The 14,962-nt window shown below is 57.8% G+C and overlaps 1 protein-coding gene across 3 annotated transcripts in view; it reads left to right on the top strand.

The window, feature by feature from the left end:
- Window positions 1-12,158, top strand: part of PHF2 (PHD finger protein 2) — a 95,162-nt gene extending 83,004 nt beyond the window's left edge. Inside the window, exons 15-22 of one of the 3 annotated variants that reach the window (XM_057548726.1) lie at window positions 192-370; window positions 517-587; window positions 1,361-1,524; window positions 5,810-6,063; window positions 7,740-7,835; window positions 8,369-8,478; window positions 9,082-9,487; window positions 10,162-12,158. In XM_057548726.1, the coding sequence (XP_057404709.1) occupies window positions 192-370; window positions 517-587; window positions 1,361-1,524; window positions 5,810-6,063; window positions 7,740-7,835; window positions 8,369-8,478; window positions 9,082-9,487; window positions 10,162-10,250 (1,369 nt within the window). In that variant the 3' untranslated portion in view covers window positions 10,251-12,158. Of the gene's footprint in view, window positions 1-191; window positions 371-516; window positions 588-1,360; window positions 1,525-5,788; window positions 6,064-7,739; window positions 7,836-8,368; window positions 8,479-9,081; window positions 9,488-10,161 lie in introns of all 3 variants that reach the window. The other 2 variants (XM_057548724.1, XM_057548723.1) reach the window with 2 other exon arrangements.
- The last annotated feature ends 2,804 nt before the right edge of the window (window positions 12,159-14,962 follow it).

Raw genomic sequence — 14,962 nt, forward strand, 5'->3', positions numbered from 1 at the left:
AGAAAGGGCCAGGCATATACCCTGTGGGTTGTGCGTTGTCTTCACTGGGGTCACGACATTGGAGAGGAGGCTGTGGGGTTGGGAAGGGTCCAGCCTGGCTGTTGGTCCTCCAAGGCCTGTGGGGGGTGGTGCTGGGGACACTAGCCAGGCTGTGCAGATGTCCACTGACCGGCCCACTTCTGCCGCCCCAGCTCCAAGGCCCTCAAGCCACAGCCAGGCCCAGGGGTGTTTGGAGCCTTGCAGAACTTCAAGGAGGACAAGCCCCAGCCAGTGCGGGATGAGTATGAGTACGTGTCGGATGACGGGGAGCTCAAGATTGACGAATTTCCTATTAGGAGGAAGAAAAATGCTCCGAAGAGGGACTTGTCCTGTGAGTTGGGGGGACATGGGGAGGGGGCAGGCCCAGCCCCATAAAGGCCATCTCAGGCATGTGGAGTGGGCATCGGGTGTGGCTGGACCAGGGTCCCCCTCTGCTCCTCCGAAACTGCTGCTGACTCCCATGTGCTCTGCTTTCAGTCTTACTGGACAAGAAGGAGCCGCTGCCCACGCCCGTTACGAAGCCAAAGCTGGACTCGGCGCTCTACAAGGTAAGCGAGTGCCTTCTGGGTGACTGAGCTTTCTGGGTGGAGTGCAGAGGGGGATGTTTTCCTGGGGAGGCTGGCTGGGCTCCAGATGAGGAGCTCTGAGCCCTGGGACCCTGCACAAAGGGACAAAAGCAGATGCAGGACTTGTGGAAGGTCTGCAGGTCTCTTATGAGTGGTGGGGCCTTGGGAGCCGCACTCCGTAGTCAGATCCACCGTGAAGATAATGCATCTCCTTGATGCCGGAGGACTGGGGTACAGGGGGTAGCAGGCCAGGCCTGCTGGGGGTTGGGTCTTGCACTAAACATGTGGGGGTTAAGTTAGATGTCCTCCAAGGCCATGCATGTCCAACCCAGGATGCGGTGGCCGTCTCCAAGGAAGCCAGGTTCCCTGTTGGGGTCATACCCTGCCTGCAGAGCCCAAGGTGTCCCTGCAGAGCCACTTGCCAGGGGCTGTTAACTGGTGTCCCTCAGGTACAGGCACACCGCCTGTTCCCAGTCCAACCATGCCGACTCCTCTTGTATCTGTGTTCAATATTGGGGTCTCATGTAAGGTCCTGTGAACCAAGGTTCACCTGGGGAAATGGTGCAGGCGGGGCTCCAAGATCCCAGCGCAAAGCTCTGGCCCCTGTGCCCTGCTCTGTGTGTCTGGTCAGCCAGCCCCATGGTGCTCGTTACAAGGACAGGCTCTTTACAAACCTCTTTTTCTCACAGAAGGGAAACAGTAGTCCCTACCCCTACGCCCAAGTCCTTTTCCGACCGGCTACTCTGTCCCCACAGCAGAGTGATGACTCCTCTGATGAGGGTTCGCTGCACATAGACACGGACACTAAGCCCGCCCGCAATGCCAAAGTGAAGAAGGATGGCGGGGGTTCGGCTGCGGGCATCTTGGACCTGCTGCAGGCCAGCGAGGAGGTCGGCGCGCTCGAGTACAACCCCAACAGGTAGGCCCGGTGCCCACGGGGAACTTGGGGAAGTGGGTGCTTCCACAGAGGTGGGCCAAGCAGGGCTCCGTCAGCCCACGTCCCAGAGGCCAGGCGGCCAGAGCAGGACCCCTGCCTGGCAGAGGTGGTGCCAGGTGGCCAGAGAGGTGAGCGGGGGGCTGGCTGTGCAGGTCCTGTGTGTTGCAGAGCTCCTGAGCGAGGGCACAGAGCTCTGAGGACAGATGCTTCTAGATGCTAGATGGGGAGGCAGCTGAGAAGTAGTTCCACGTTGGGGCCCTGGAGGGAGGAGTCTGTGGGGCCACCATACCTCTAGGTGCCTGTGGGGAAGCAGGGCCAGGCTGGGCACCTGGAGGGTGTCAGGGTTGTTCCAGGCCAAGACCCCCAGCTGTCTCTGTCTCATCACTTCCTGAATGCCATAAAAATAACATAAGAAAAATTCCACGGTGTGTGCCCAGTGTCAGGGTCAAGGGCATTTAATGGGCCTCTCTGGGACCCCAAGCTGGCTTCCCTGCAGAGACCTTATCTGCGGCAAGGGAAATGATGGCTTCAGAGCTCGGACACGTGAGAGCCCACTCCCTGAGGAGGGGCTGGATCGGCTAGGGGTCCCAGATTCCCACACCAACTGCGGGGTGTGTGGGAACCAAGCCACGCTGTCCTTGATACCTGTGTGCATCCAGATGTGCAGCCTCAGGAGCCCACTCGCTGCTGGTGTATATGCTGTTCTTTCCTGGAGGCCCTGAGATTCTGGGCAGTCGGGCAGGCTAGGACACGTGTCTCCTCAGCTCAGGCGGTCTTCCCTACCTAGGCCTGCCCAATTGCAATCCTTTGATTTGAGAGAAATGGATTAATCCTCTTTGGGTTTTGCATTGGTGGAAGGCCACGGGGCTTGTTTTTCTCATGGTGGTCCCAGTTAAATTCTCTTTTGATCCCAATTAACTTTTGTTTTTATGCATCATGGCCATTTTTTTTTTCCACATGGAATTGCTACAAGTACCACAGACAGAAAACCAAGGGATCAGGGCCCGTGCCCCCTGTAGCCTCCCCATTCTGGGGACCTCAGCCACCATGGTGGGGGGTGGCTCCCCTCCTAGTCCTTGAGCCAGCAGGAGAGTCCTGCTGCACGGATGGGGAAACTGAGGCTCAGAGAGCTTAGGTGATTTGCTCAAGGCCACACCGCCAGGAAGTGGCAGAGGCAGGGCCAGAATCTCCATCTGCTGATAATGGAACCCAAGCGTGGGGGTCCTGGAATGTTAACCATGCTGGGCGGTGACATCCAGCCAGGAGTGACTTGGCTTGAGGAAGGCAGGGCTCATGTGACCTGCTTGGGGTTCGCTTGGTCCTCCAGATCTGCGTTCCACCCGTCCCCCTCTGCCTCTCAGTCTGTGCTTCCAGAATCGAGGTCCAGGGGCTCCACGAGCCTGTGGAGGCAGCATGTCAGCCCCGTCTTAGACAGTGGGACTCCGGGAGGCGGATTAGGGCTTGATTGAAAAGCGTTCTTGCTAAATCAAATGGTTGTATTTTCTTTCATGAATTACCATTATTTGTGCAGTGTTATGCTCACAGACAGCCGTAGGCGCCTTCTCTCATGGGAGTGGAGTGTATGGCTGGAGGCTTCTACAGAGCTGTGGGGTGCAGATTTCCTGTTCAGCATTAAGTGGTTTCTGTAGATGAGCAAACCTAAGCCCCTCACTGCAGAGATGCCCTGTGGCCTTTGCAGTGGTGGAGGGACCCTGACCTGAGGCCCTTAGCCATGAGGAGAAGCCTGGCTGTGAACCCCCCTTTCCTGGAAGGTGCTGGTGCCCGGGCTGGCCCCTCACCTCTTTGGAGGTGCCTTTCTTCCGGGAAGGCTATGGCTAGCTGGTACCTCAGTGACTGGTTGACGCTCAGACCCTGGAGAAGTGCCCTGCACACCCTGGGTCCCCCATGAGTTCCAGGCAGAGGCACCCCTGGGATGAGGGCAGGTGGGGCTGGTGCCAGAACTCTGCATGGAGCTGGGACACAGGTGCTGCAACTTGGGCTCCTAACTGAACCTGGACACAGCCCGCCGGGAGGAGGGCAGCCAGTTTGAGGATGCGCTGTGAACTGCTCTGTAGGCACACACGTATGTGCTCACACACGCCTGCACACGTGCACGTGTGCCTGCTGGGGCTGGGTCCCCTCGGCCGCCGCAGGCAGTTCCTTTCCCGAGTCTCCCATTTGGAGTGTAGGTCAGTGTTTGATGGTCCATTTGCTCTGTTTTAAGTATTTGCTGTTTGGAAAAAGCCAGCTGAAGAAAATGGAGGAAAATATGTTAATTTCTTCTGGATGGTTTGCTTAGTGTTTACTGCCTGGGGGTGAGGGAAAGAGAGGATTTTGGTATGATAATTGGAGGATTAAGGTATTATTTTCCATGCGCACTAGTTAGACTTTGCTCCTTGATTCGCCGGCCCACGTGGACAGCCTGCAGCCCTGGGCTCCAAGGCCCCTCCCTCTTAGGTTGCAGCCGAGCTGGGCTGGGACCATGAGGTCCAGATGGCACAGGCAGGCGGCTGGCTTCCATGCTGGCTCCCGGAGGACCCTCATGGTGAGTGTCCCGGCCCCCACCCTCCCATCCCTGCAGGAAGCCTGCTGTTTGGCTGGGCCATGAGGCTGGGTGAGGGTGCCTGAGACCTTCAGGGTGAGCCTGGAAGGGCCTCATTCGTGTAGAGCACTGGAGAGCCTGGCAGAGGATGGGGGGCCAGCTATCAGCTCTTGCTGGCTCTAGTGCTGGGTCGGGGGTCTGTCCCTGCTCAGAAAGCATCAGCGCTGATGGTACAACAATGATACTACTGCTACCAAATGCCATGTGCTCTTGGCTGGGTCTGGGTAGCCCTTTGCCGTCATGGCATGGGACAGTGGGGGTCTGGAGGATGCTGGGGCAGGTGGAGAGTCTGGTGGAAGGCTCCCGACTCTCCATGGCGGTCTGACCATACTTGGTTTTTCCCATTGTTTGTGGCTTTGGAACCGTAATCCATTTGCTTCCAGCAAAACCCCAAAACACTGCGATCCAGTGCGTCTCGGGCAGGGCTTGGGGAAGTGGTATTCGTGGAGGGCTGCCCAGAGAGGCGCCTGCCCGTCGCCTCTTCCTGGCTTGGGGCAGGAGTCCTTGGCCTGGAGCCCAGCAGTACCCCTCACAGGATGGCTTTTGTCCAAGCTTGCCTCGGTGGGCCCCCAGGACCACAGGGGACCACCCTCTGTGTCTGTGCTTCCTGGGTCCAGCTCCATCTCCCTGCACCCTCCAGCCTCAATCTTGGGAACCTTATTTCTGAGCAGGGACTCCTTCTTGTTCTGATGTCTTACTAAACATGCTTCAAATACTTCTCAGAAGTGGAGGAGGGAGCAGGGACCATGCAGAACCACCAGGGGCCCATGTGGACTGGCACTTTTGGGTGCTGCTTCTGGGTCTGGCAGCCCTGCAGGTGGGTCCACCCCCTGGGGGCACATGGGGCAGGCAGGAGGGGGCCTGGATGTCAGACACACAGGGCGGGCCCGCTGCTGGGACTCCTGGGCCTCCTGGGTCTGTGACCAGGGAGGAGGGCTAAGCAGTGCCCCACTCCAGGTCCTGCTTCCTAGGGTCCCAGGGTGCAATGAGAGGTATGGCCAGGCTCCCCAGAGGCCGTGGTGGGCCACCCTGACCCAGGTGGACAAAAGCGCGGGGTGATGGGCAAGGACGAGGGTCTGGGTGCTGGTGCAGGTGCAGTCATGAAAAGATGGTGTGGGTCACCTGGGGAGATCGAGTGCCATGGGAGGGAGAGGGCTCTGCTGCCCCATCTCAGGTGCCGGATGGGAGGACTCCCTTGAAGACATGGGGGAGGGAGCGCTTGGGGCTGGGGCTGAGCGCAGGAGTCCACGGTGGGTGGAGGTGTGCACAAAACCAGCAGGAGTGGAAGAGGGAGGGAGGGGGGTGGCCTGGGTCCTTGGGGGAGTCTGCTTGTTGACTTTATGGTAGGAGAGATCAGGAGTAATGGCACCTTTGTCTACCACCTTCTATCCCTCTGCCCCTCTTCATCCCCTCCCTCCACATCCTCCTCCCTCTCTTCTCTCTTTATGCCCCTCTCTGTCCCAAGGCCTCCAGCCCTCCTTTGGTGTTGGGGGTTGGGAACAGAGGGTAGGGGAAGGGGATAGCTGGCTCTTTCCATGGGGGAGTTATCAGCTACCACTGTCCTCCACCCCACACCCCCTGCTGGCTGCTGAGTGGGAGGATGTGTGGGCCATGGGCTGAGTGCCTGTCTCTCTGTGCCTCCAGCCAGCCCCCCGCCTCCCCCAGCACACAGGAAGCCATTCAGGGAATGCTGTCCATGGCCAACCTGCAGGCCTCCGACTCCTGCCTGCAGACCACATGGGGTGCTGGCCAGGCCAAGGGCAGCTCGCTGGCGGCCCATGGCACCCGGAAGAATGGGGCTGGTGGTAAGAGCGCAGGCAAGCGGCTGCTGAAGAGGGCGGCCAAGAACAGTGTGGACCTGGATGATTACGAGGAGGAGCAGGACCACCTGGACGCCTGCTTCAAGGACTCGGACTACGGTGAGCGTGGCTGTGCGGGGAGGGGTGCTAAACCTGGGGGTTGGGAGCCAGGCCCTCTTATGGATATAATTCACAGACCTTAACAGTCACCCTTTAAAAGCGTGTAAACTCAGTGGTGCTTAGTGTATTTAGAGGGATGTGCATGCCACCATCATCACACCCAATTTGAGAAGGTTTCATCATCCAGAAAGGAACCCTGCCCTGTACCTGTTAAGAGTCAGTACCTCTCCTCTGGCCCCTGGCAGCCACTGATTTATGCTGCCTCGTAGATATTCCTAATCAGCATGTGTCACGTGAACAGAACTGCACAGTGCTTGGTCTTTGGTGCCTGGCTTCTTTCATTAGCATACTCTTCAGGCTTCATCCACGATGTAGCGTATGTCAGCTCTTTGTTCCTTTTGATGGCTGAATAATATTCCACCACATGGACACACCATGTTTGTTTATCCCTTCATCCATCCACAGGCACTTGGCTGGCTTCCACCTTTTGGCAGTTGTGAACAGTGCTGCTGTGAATGTTGGTGTGCAGGGAGTTTTGTATGGCCTGTGTCTATGGTGCTCCTGTGGTGTATACCTGGGTCACTGCCTGTTTCACCTTCTGAGAACCTGCCCGACTATTCTCCACGTGGCTATACCATTTCAGACACGTTGAGACCATGTCCATCCTATGTCTGTGTAGACAGAGAAACCGAGGCCCAGAGTGGCTTTGTGGCCTGAGTCTGAGGTGGGCAGTGAGTTGGTGGCTGGGCCATAGCTGTGGCCTCTGCCCAGGGGCATGGCCCCTCGCCTCCCACTACAGCCCTTCCTTCCAGGCCTGGCGCTTTGGGTTCCAACGGGCTCTGAAGGAGCTGCTGTTGGCCGCCTGGGAGGGGACTTGGAGCAAGGACCTGCCTCCATGCCTCAGCCCATTGCCCATAGATGTTCCAGCCCCCGCGGGTGCGGTGTGCTCCTCAGGGCCAGGGCCGTGTTGGCCCCCATGGTGCAGGGCCTGTTTTCAGTTCAGTCCTGATGGTCTGAGGGCAGTGTATTTGTCCTGGAGACCCTGTCCCTGGAGAGCCCTCCCGTGGTGAGGCTGGACCTACCCTATCTGGTGGACACTTTCAGGCCTCAGTGAGGGGCCTGCCGTGGTCTGACAGATCAACAGCAGAGTGAACTCCATTTTCTGGGCACCCTTGGGGCACAGGGCAGGTCCTGGGGGTTCAGGTGTCACAAGCCTTGGAGGTTGAACCTGTAATGGGAGGAGGTACCCAGCGAGTCACCCAGGGCTGCTGTGTGGGTCTCCCTCCTCCAGAGACTTGCTGAGGTGAGCCTGGGGTCCTTCAGAGCCACCCAGCTCTGTGGACATCAGATGTTTTCTTCTCTGATAGCAGCAGAGGAGATGTTTTGAGAATTGGGCATTCAAGTGGGTGCGGTGGCCAGGCTGGGGTAGGAACAGCTGGTCAGGTGGCCATGGGCGCTGGATGGAGCCCATTGCCTGGACCTCAAGGGGGCCTGGGCTTGACAGTTTCAGAGGCCACCTGCGCCTATGCGTGTGGCAGCTACACCAGGAGGGCTGGTGCTCTGCAGCCTGGGGACAGCCTGGGGGGTGCCAGTCACAAGGTCTGCCAGTAGCCTGCAGCAGCCACCGTCCTGTGGCCACACCAGCAGCCCAGCCCGTCTCCCCTTTGCCCCTCTAGTTTACCCCTCCCTGGAGTCGGATGAGGACAGTCCTGTTTTCAAGTCCCGGTCCAAGAAGAGGAAAGGCTCGGATGATGCTCCCTACAGCCCGACAGGTAGTGCTGGGGGCTGGAAGGGGAGCTCCATCCACACTGAATGCCAGCAGCCATGTTCCACACCCACTAGCTCTGTGTGGGGCTCAGACGGGCTGTCACTTGCCTGCAGGAGCCTGATTGGCGTTCCACTTCTTTCTCCCGGGACCTCAGCCCAGGTGCTTTTGCAAGCTCACCCAAAGGCATCCCAGCTCCTGCCAGTAGGGCAGTGCGGTGTCCCTGTCGTGAGGTGGCCCTCTGCCTAGTTTCTCCTCAGTGAACAGCCCTGGGAGGGTCACGTTTGTACCTGGCCCCCCATCATGGCAGCCAGCGGGGTGGGGTCTGGTTCACCGAGCACATGACTTCCCTTCTGACCTCTCCTGTCTTGCTGGTGTAGGGAAACCAGCCCCACACCAGGTTAGGGCCCATGCTGACACTCCCCGAATTGTGACTTGTCCCTGGGATTTGGGGACAGACTGGGGCAGGACCTGGGGATCCCAGGAGGGCGCACAGGCAGTGGGTGGCTGCTCGAGGCAGGTTGACCTTCTCTCCCGCAGCGAGGGTCGGCCCATCGGTGCCAAGGCAGGACAGGCCTGTGCGCGAGGGGACCAGAGTGGCCTCCATTGAGACCGGGCTGGCGGCTGCTGCAGCCAAACTGTCCCAGCAGGTGAGGAGGGGACCCACTCCTGGGCTCAGGCTCCCCAGATGCCTCTGCTCCCCCCACCCTCATGTACGGAGACCACCCAGTCTGGGGCTGTCACAGCCTTGGGGACATTTGAGTACTGCTGACCCTGGTTCCTCCAGGCTCCCAAGTCCCTGCTAGTGGGAAGCAGAGAAGCTGGGAACTGGTGGCAGGAGTCTCATGGCAGCTCAGAGTGGGGTGGTGGGGAATGGAGGGGGTTAGGGTGACGGGGGAGGGGGCCCATACTACGTGCCCACCAGTAGGTAAACTCAGATCGAGTCTGTCCACTACAGCTGAGTACTGGTGCCGCATCCCGCACGTCCCCGTGTCCAGGACGGCCCACCTCACAGAGGGGGGCCTGGTGGTCTCTCCACAGGCCCCGGTACTGCTCTGCAGGGCTCGTGGTGGCTGGAGGTGGGGCTTGGGCGTGGTCCAGCCCTTTCTGCTCCTGCAGTGCTGGCTTGCTCAGCTCCATGGGAGAAGCCTTGTGCACAGCAGACCAGGCTGCTCCCAGGCTGCAGGCTGCTTCCCAGTGTCCGAAACCTGGCCAGCCCTGTGGGGTGACACACCTGCATGTTTTGTTCAAAGGAGGAGCAGAAAAGCAAAAAGAAAAAGAACACCAAAAGGAAGCTGGCTCCCAACACCACCTCCCCTTCCGCCTCTGCCTCTGCCAGCACCACCTCGGCCTCCACCACCTCGGCCTCCACCGCCTCGGCCTCCACCACCTCGGCCTCCACCACCTCGGCCTCCACCACCCCAGCCTCCACCACCCCAGCCTCCACCAGCACGGCCAGCAGCCAGGCCTCACAGGAGGGTAGCTCACCTGAGCCCCCACCAGAGTCCCACAGCAGCAGCCTGGTTGACCACGAGTACACGGCAGCCGGCGCCTTTGCTGGGGCCCAAGCCGGCCGTGCCTCTCAGCCCATGGCCCCTGGGGTCTTCCTCACCACGAGGAGGCCCTCCTCGTCATCCCCCAACAACACCGCTGCCAAAGGTACCTTGCCCGCCGACCCTGAGTCACCTAGACTTGCAGACTGTCCCTGTGGATGACCACAGGTCTCCTTTGTCCCTGCAGCCATGAGTGTGTATGGCCAGGCACTCAGTCAGTATGTGGAACAAATGGTCCCTTTCAAGACCAAGAGCTCTGGTTACTCACCAGGGGGGTTCTGGTTACTTTGGAGTTAGGTCTGGCCCTTCAGACTCCCAGGGCCTCGGCTTTGGGGCCTGGCTTGAAGTCAGAGTGTGGTTGGTGGTTTGCCGAGGATTCACTGGGAGGAGCCTAAGGTGACCCAGGCTCCTCTGTGTGAATTAGGGGTGGGACGGCTGGCCGGGTCTCGTGGTATCCCCACTGTCACCCCCGGACGCCCTGCACCATGGGCGTGAGGCCCAGCCGGCCATGGACATGGGGAGTGTGGCTCTAGGTGGCCCTAATGCCATCCCTGGCCTGTCCCTACCCTACTCACCACGGCCCAGCCCCTCGTCGACATAGCCTCTGAGTGGGGCGCTTTGCTGACAATTGGTGGTTTTGGAGGGATTCAGGACTCCCCGGACCTGGGAATTGCAGGCCCATTTTACAGACAGGGTGGGGGCTCAGGAGGGTTACAGACCCCCATCCCACATGCTGCTCCTGTCACTCATCTGTCTTTTTTGTGTCTGTGCCTCCCCCAGGAAAGCGTACAAAAAAGGGCATGGCCACTGCCAAACAGAGGCTTGGGAAAATTTTGAAAATTCATCGGAATGGAAAACTGCTCCTTTAAAGTTTGGAAAGCCAGGATCCTTCTGCTCCGCTCAGGACCCTTGGAGCCCTGCTAAAACATCAGCCCCCAGGAGGGTGGCCTTGCTGCCTCACCCCAGGGAGGGCCTGGCCTCTTCCCGGCAACCATCCCCCTCACATGAGCATCTGTTGCTTCAGCGGGCGGAGCTCGCCAATACGGACAGACGTCCTTTCTCAAGTTGCTTAGAGTGACCAGTTCCCGAAACGTGGCCCTGCCAGTTTGAGGACCATTCCAGTTTCAGGACAGTCTCCAGGCATCCCCGAGCATGGGTGTGATTGCAGGGCCTTTGCAGCTCTGCTGGGAGCATGAGTCCTTCAAGGAAGGAGGAGTGAGCCAATGCTCACCAGGCCCAGAGTCTGAGCTGGCCACAGGCTGGTAGCCTCCAGAGGCTTTAAAAAAGGCAAAGGACACTAGAGAGGAAGAGGAGGAGAGATCGGGGTGTGTATGTGCCCCCCTTCTCTTCCCAAGTGATTCTCAGACAAGTCCAGAGACTGTTGGGCCCAGCCAGGAGAGGAGCCTCTGTGCTCCCCGGCTGGTGGGTGGTGGGCCGGATGGTGGGTGTTGCACCCTGAATGCCTGGGGCATTTCTCAGGGCTGGCTGGGGCCATCAGCAGGGTCAGTGTGTCAGTGTTGGGGGGGAAGCCATCATGGGGTCCCCAGGGAAGGGTTCAGGCCCAGACACAGTGTGGGGCCCAGGGGGCCCAGGCTAAGCCACATGGGTGGGCCCCGTCCAGCCTGACCATCTATACTCCGAGAAGCACTTCCCAGCCAAGGCACCCCGCCATATGCCTGGTGGGGCAGATGGTGGCCGGGTGGCCCGAGGACTTGGGGGCCAGGCACTTCTGTCTTGTCACCTGTTAACGTTTGGTGTCGAGTGCATGGATGGCTCCTGGACCACGTGTCTGCCCATCGACACGGAGGGGCTGGATTTGTTTCTCAGGCAATCCTGTATTTTAATTTTAGATGTATTTCCTGAAGCATATTTTTCATAGAATGTAGCGTGTAAATAGCTTTTTAAATAACTTCTTTTTTATAAGAGTAAAAGTATCTTTAGGAATTTCTTTCTATAGAGTCCTTCATTAACATTTATACGAGTTTTTTGCCGAGTATGATGAACAGTTGGGTTTCCGATGCTTTTCCTTTTCCTTCTTTCTTTGTATTATTATGGTTATTATTATTATTTTTTCTTTTAGGAACTAAGGTATTGCCTGAAAAACAAGTGATGTCTTTGCAGCCTTATATCTGTCTTTACAGAAGCAAACAGTACACAAAAGATCTATTTCAGACACATTTGAAGAGGAATCTTCAACTTGAATACCAGCTCTTTCTTTCCTTCTTGTTGATGAAGGGGGTGGGGGTACAGTTATTTTACTAGCACCTTGTGAAGTGTTTCTGTGTTTTGTGATGCTGTAATTTATTAATGTTTGTAGCTTTTTATATTTGTACATTTCTTATGAGCTTTGTTTATATGCCCATCCCTGGGTATTCTGTCCATGAGGAGAGGCAGCTTTGCGTGGGCCTTGCCACCCTTGCTCATCCTGTTTGGGGGATGCAGCCCCGGGACCCAGAGGCTGGGAGGGGCGAGCCTCATGGGGCCCTCACTATTCCGACCCGGCGTTTTGAAGGTTTCCTTTCCTGTCCTTGTTGAACATTTATATAATCTAACCTGGCCATCAAGCTGTTCTCTCTCTTCCTCTCTCTATCTCTCTTTTATTTTTTTAATTTTATTATTATTATTTTGGCAACATGTACATTTCTAACAAAGTTTATTGTGGCTATTAAAGTGTTTTATTTCCCAATTCATATTACTCTTGTATCGAGTTCATGAGGTCTAAGGTAACTTAGATCAAAGTTTTAAAAGAGTAAAAATATTTCAGGTTTTGTACAGAACCATGTCTGTGTCATTTCTGCCTTGTTCACTGTCATCCACTCTGGTAGTGAGGACGGTGGGGATCCTCGACGCTGGGGAGAGGAGTGGGCCAGTGAGTGCGCTGGGTGTGAGGGTGAGCAGTCAGGCCAGGCCCCCTACCCAGGCCCAGCCCTGGCTGCCAACTTTCCCCTTGGAAAGCCTTTGGATTGCCCACAGGGCATATGAACTGCCCTGCACCCCGAAGCTGCAGCACCCTGAGCCAGCCTGCAGGAGCAGGCGGACGAGACTCTTGGTCAGAGTGGGCAGCCTTTGAGACCCTGACAGTACCAGCCCCAGCCCCTAGCATCCTCTAGTACCTTCTTAGTGTTCACAGCTGTGCGGTTTAGTTGAGTCCGGTGAGAGGCACCGGAGAACATGTGCAGGATTTCAGTCTAAAGCTGATGTTAGGGACTTCCCTGATGGTGCAGTGGTTAAGAATCCACCTCCCAATGCAGGGGACATAGGTTCAATCCCTGATCCGGGAAGATCCCACGTGCTGTGGAGCAACTAAGCCCGTGCGCCACAACTACTGAGTCTGCGCTCTAGAGCCCGTGAGCCACAACTACTGAGCCCGCATGCCACAGCTACCTGAAGCCTGCGTGCCCTAGAGCCCATGCGCTGCAACTACTGAAGCCCGAATACCTAGAGCCCGTGCTCCGCAACAAGAGAAACCACCCAATGAGAAACCCACGAACCACAATGAAGAGTAGACCCCGCTCGCCACAACTAGAGAAATCCCACATGCAGCAACGAAGACCCAATGCAGCCAAAAAAAAAAGAGCTGATGTTATTCCCAACAAATGAACAAAAGCAGACCCCTCCCCCCCCCACGCATACACAGATGCACAGTGCAGGGCACAGTGAGGATCGAGGATTAGGGAGAAAGAATGACCAACTGGCCAGAGGGGACTGCCACAGAGGAGACCCTAGGCCCACGCTGGGGCTGCCCCAGCTGCCAGGCATCTCAGACATTGCTGGGCCCTGGTATGCAGTGTTCAGCCAAGGCAGCTCTACAGCCTGAATTCGCTCTGCTGAACCCTGCAAGAGGGGCCTCTGCAAACCCCAAGGTTGGGCATTCACCCTCCTGGCAGCTGTCCTGTCCCTGCCCAGATCCAGCCAGATCTTGCCCTGTGGCTTCCCCAGGGGTCCCCACCCCCTCACCCCACGGCCGCTGGGGGACCGTGCCAAGCCCTGGGCTGTTCTGTACAGCCCACCCCCCCGAGGCCTGGCTCTGGCTGCCCAACCTCTGAGCTGGAGTCCTTGAGGCTGAGCTATCTGGGTGCTCCTTGGGTCTTCCCACCCCAGCATGGCTGTAGGGACTGGGTCTTCAGAGGGCCATCTGGGACCTAGGGCCCTAGGCTTGGGAAGGACTTCCCAGAAGGTACCCAGAGCCTCTTCCCTGGCCCTAGGCCCTATCCTGGGCTGCACCCACACCATCCTGGTGCAGCATGGCCTGGTCGTGCCCTGGGCCATCACTGTGGCCCCAGCTGCACTTGTGTGCGGGAATGTCTGTAGGTGGACCAGAGGCATGCATTTCTGGGTGTGCCTGCAGCAGGGGCAGCAAGGGGCCTGTGTCATTCTGTGCTTGGTGCTGGCTGTGGCCCTTCCAGGGTCTTCTCCCCATCTCCATGCAGGGCCAACAGCCCTGTGAGTGAACTGGGAGGGGAGGGGCTGAGCAAGCTCCCTGCCCGGCCCCACGGACCCCTCATTTAACAGGTAGGTAAACTGAGGCCCACACTGAAGCCCTCCATGGATGAGACTTGAGTGCTCCAGGATTGTCCCTTGCTCACCATAATTTCTCAGCCTCCTGGTGACAGGTGTAAGTGGAACACCACCATCGTGTTGAGGCAGCTTCTGGGGGCCGCAGGATGCCAGCAGCAGGGCCCTGGAGAGCCACCTGACCAGCAACAAAGGTTGCAAGAGGAAACATGAAGGGTTGCATGTTAGGCCTCTGAGATGTTGGGAGCTGTTTTTTTTTACTGCAGGCTGCCTAGTTCTGCCTGACTGAGACTCACATGCGGCTGTGTCCTGTGTACTGAACATGGCATAAATAAACAAATTGCCCCTTAAGTCGGCTTCCAAATTTCAGCTGAATTTTACAGTCATTTCCTGAGCGCCTATTGTGTTCCAGGCTCAGTGTTGAGAACCTTCCAGAGGCTTCATCGGGGCCGATTTTGCCAAGGAGGACTCCAAGCTCAGAGGGGGCACCTGTTCCCCTGCTCCTCTTGGGAAGCGTGGGCCTTGCCTGGGACCCACACTGCCACCTGCTCACTTGCACAGTAGGACAAGCTGTGATGAGACACACCCATGGTGTTGTGTTACACTCCAGGTGAATGAAGGGGGTCTGGAAGCTTCCCTGGAGCAGCCCATGAGATGAAATTGTCTTCAGCAACACAAGCAAAGGCCCCAGGGCAAGTGACCAGACCTCAGGGTGGTCAGATGGTGGGAGGTAGGGCTGGAGCTGGCTCAGAGCAGGCGGAGGGTGTCCACACAGTGGGGAATGTGGCAGGCCCTGGGGAGCCCCTGCAGGTTAGCAAGCAGGTGCAGTGGACTCTCCGGGAAAGCAGCCTCTGCAGGGTAGGCTGAGGGCAAGGGGGTTACTCTCCCCCTGGCTCACATTCCCCTAGGATCCCCCTCCTCCTAGGGTTCCCTCTCCCCTCAAAGGCTCCTCCTCCCCCAGGTCTTGCCCTCTACCCCTTGAGCCCATCAGGCACATGTTGCCATCGTCTCTGTGCAAGTGGGGAGCTTAGCCCCGCCGGCAGCCCAGTCTGCTTTGCATGGTCCT

Source organism: Balaenoptera acutorostrata, chromosome 6 (genome assembly GCF_949987535.1).
Source record: "Balaenoptera acutorostrata chromosome 6, mBalAcu1.1, whole genome shotgun sequence".
Lineage (NCBI taxonomy): Eukaryota > Metazoa > Chordata > Mammalia > Artiodactyla > Balaenopteridae > Balaenoptera > Balaenoptera acutorostrata.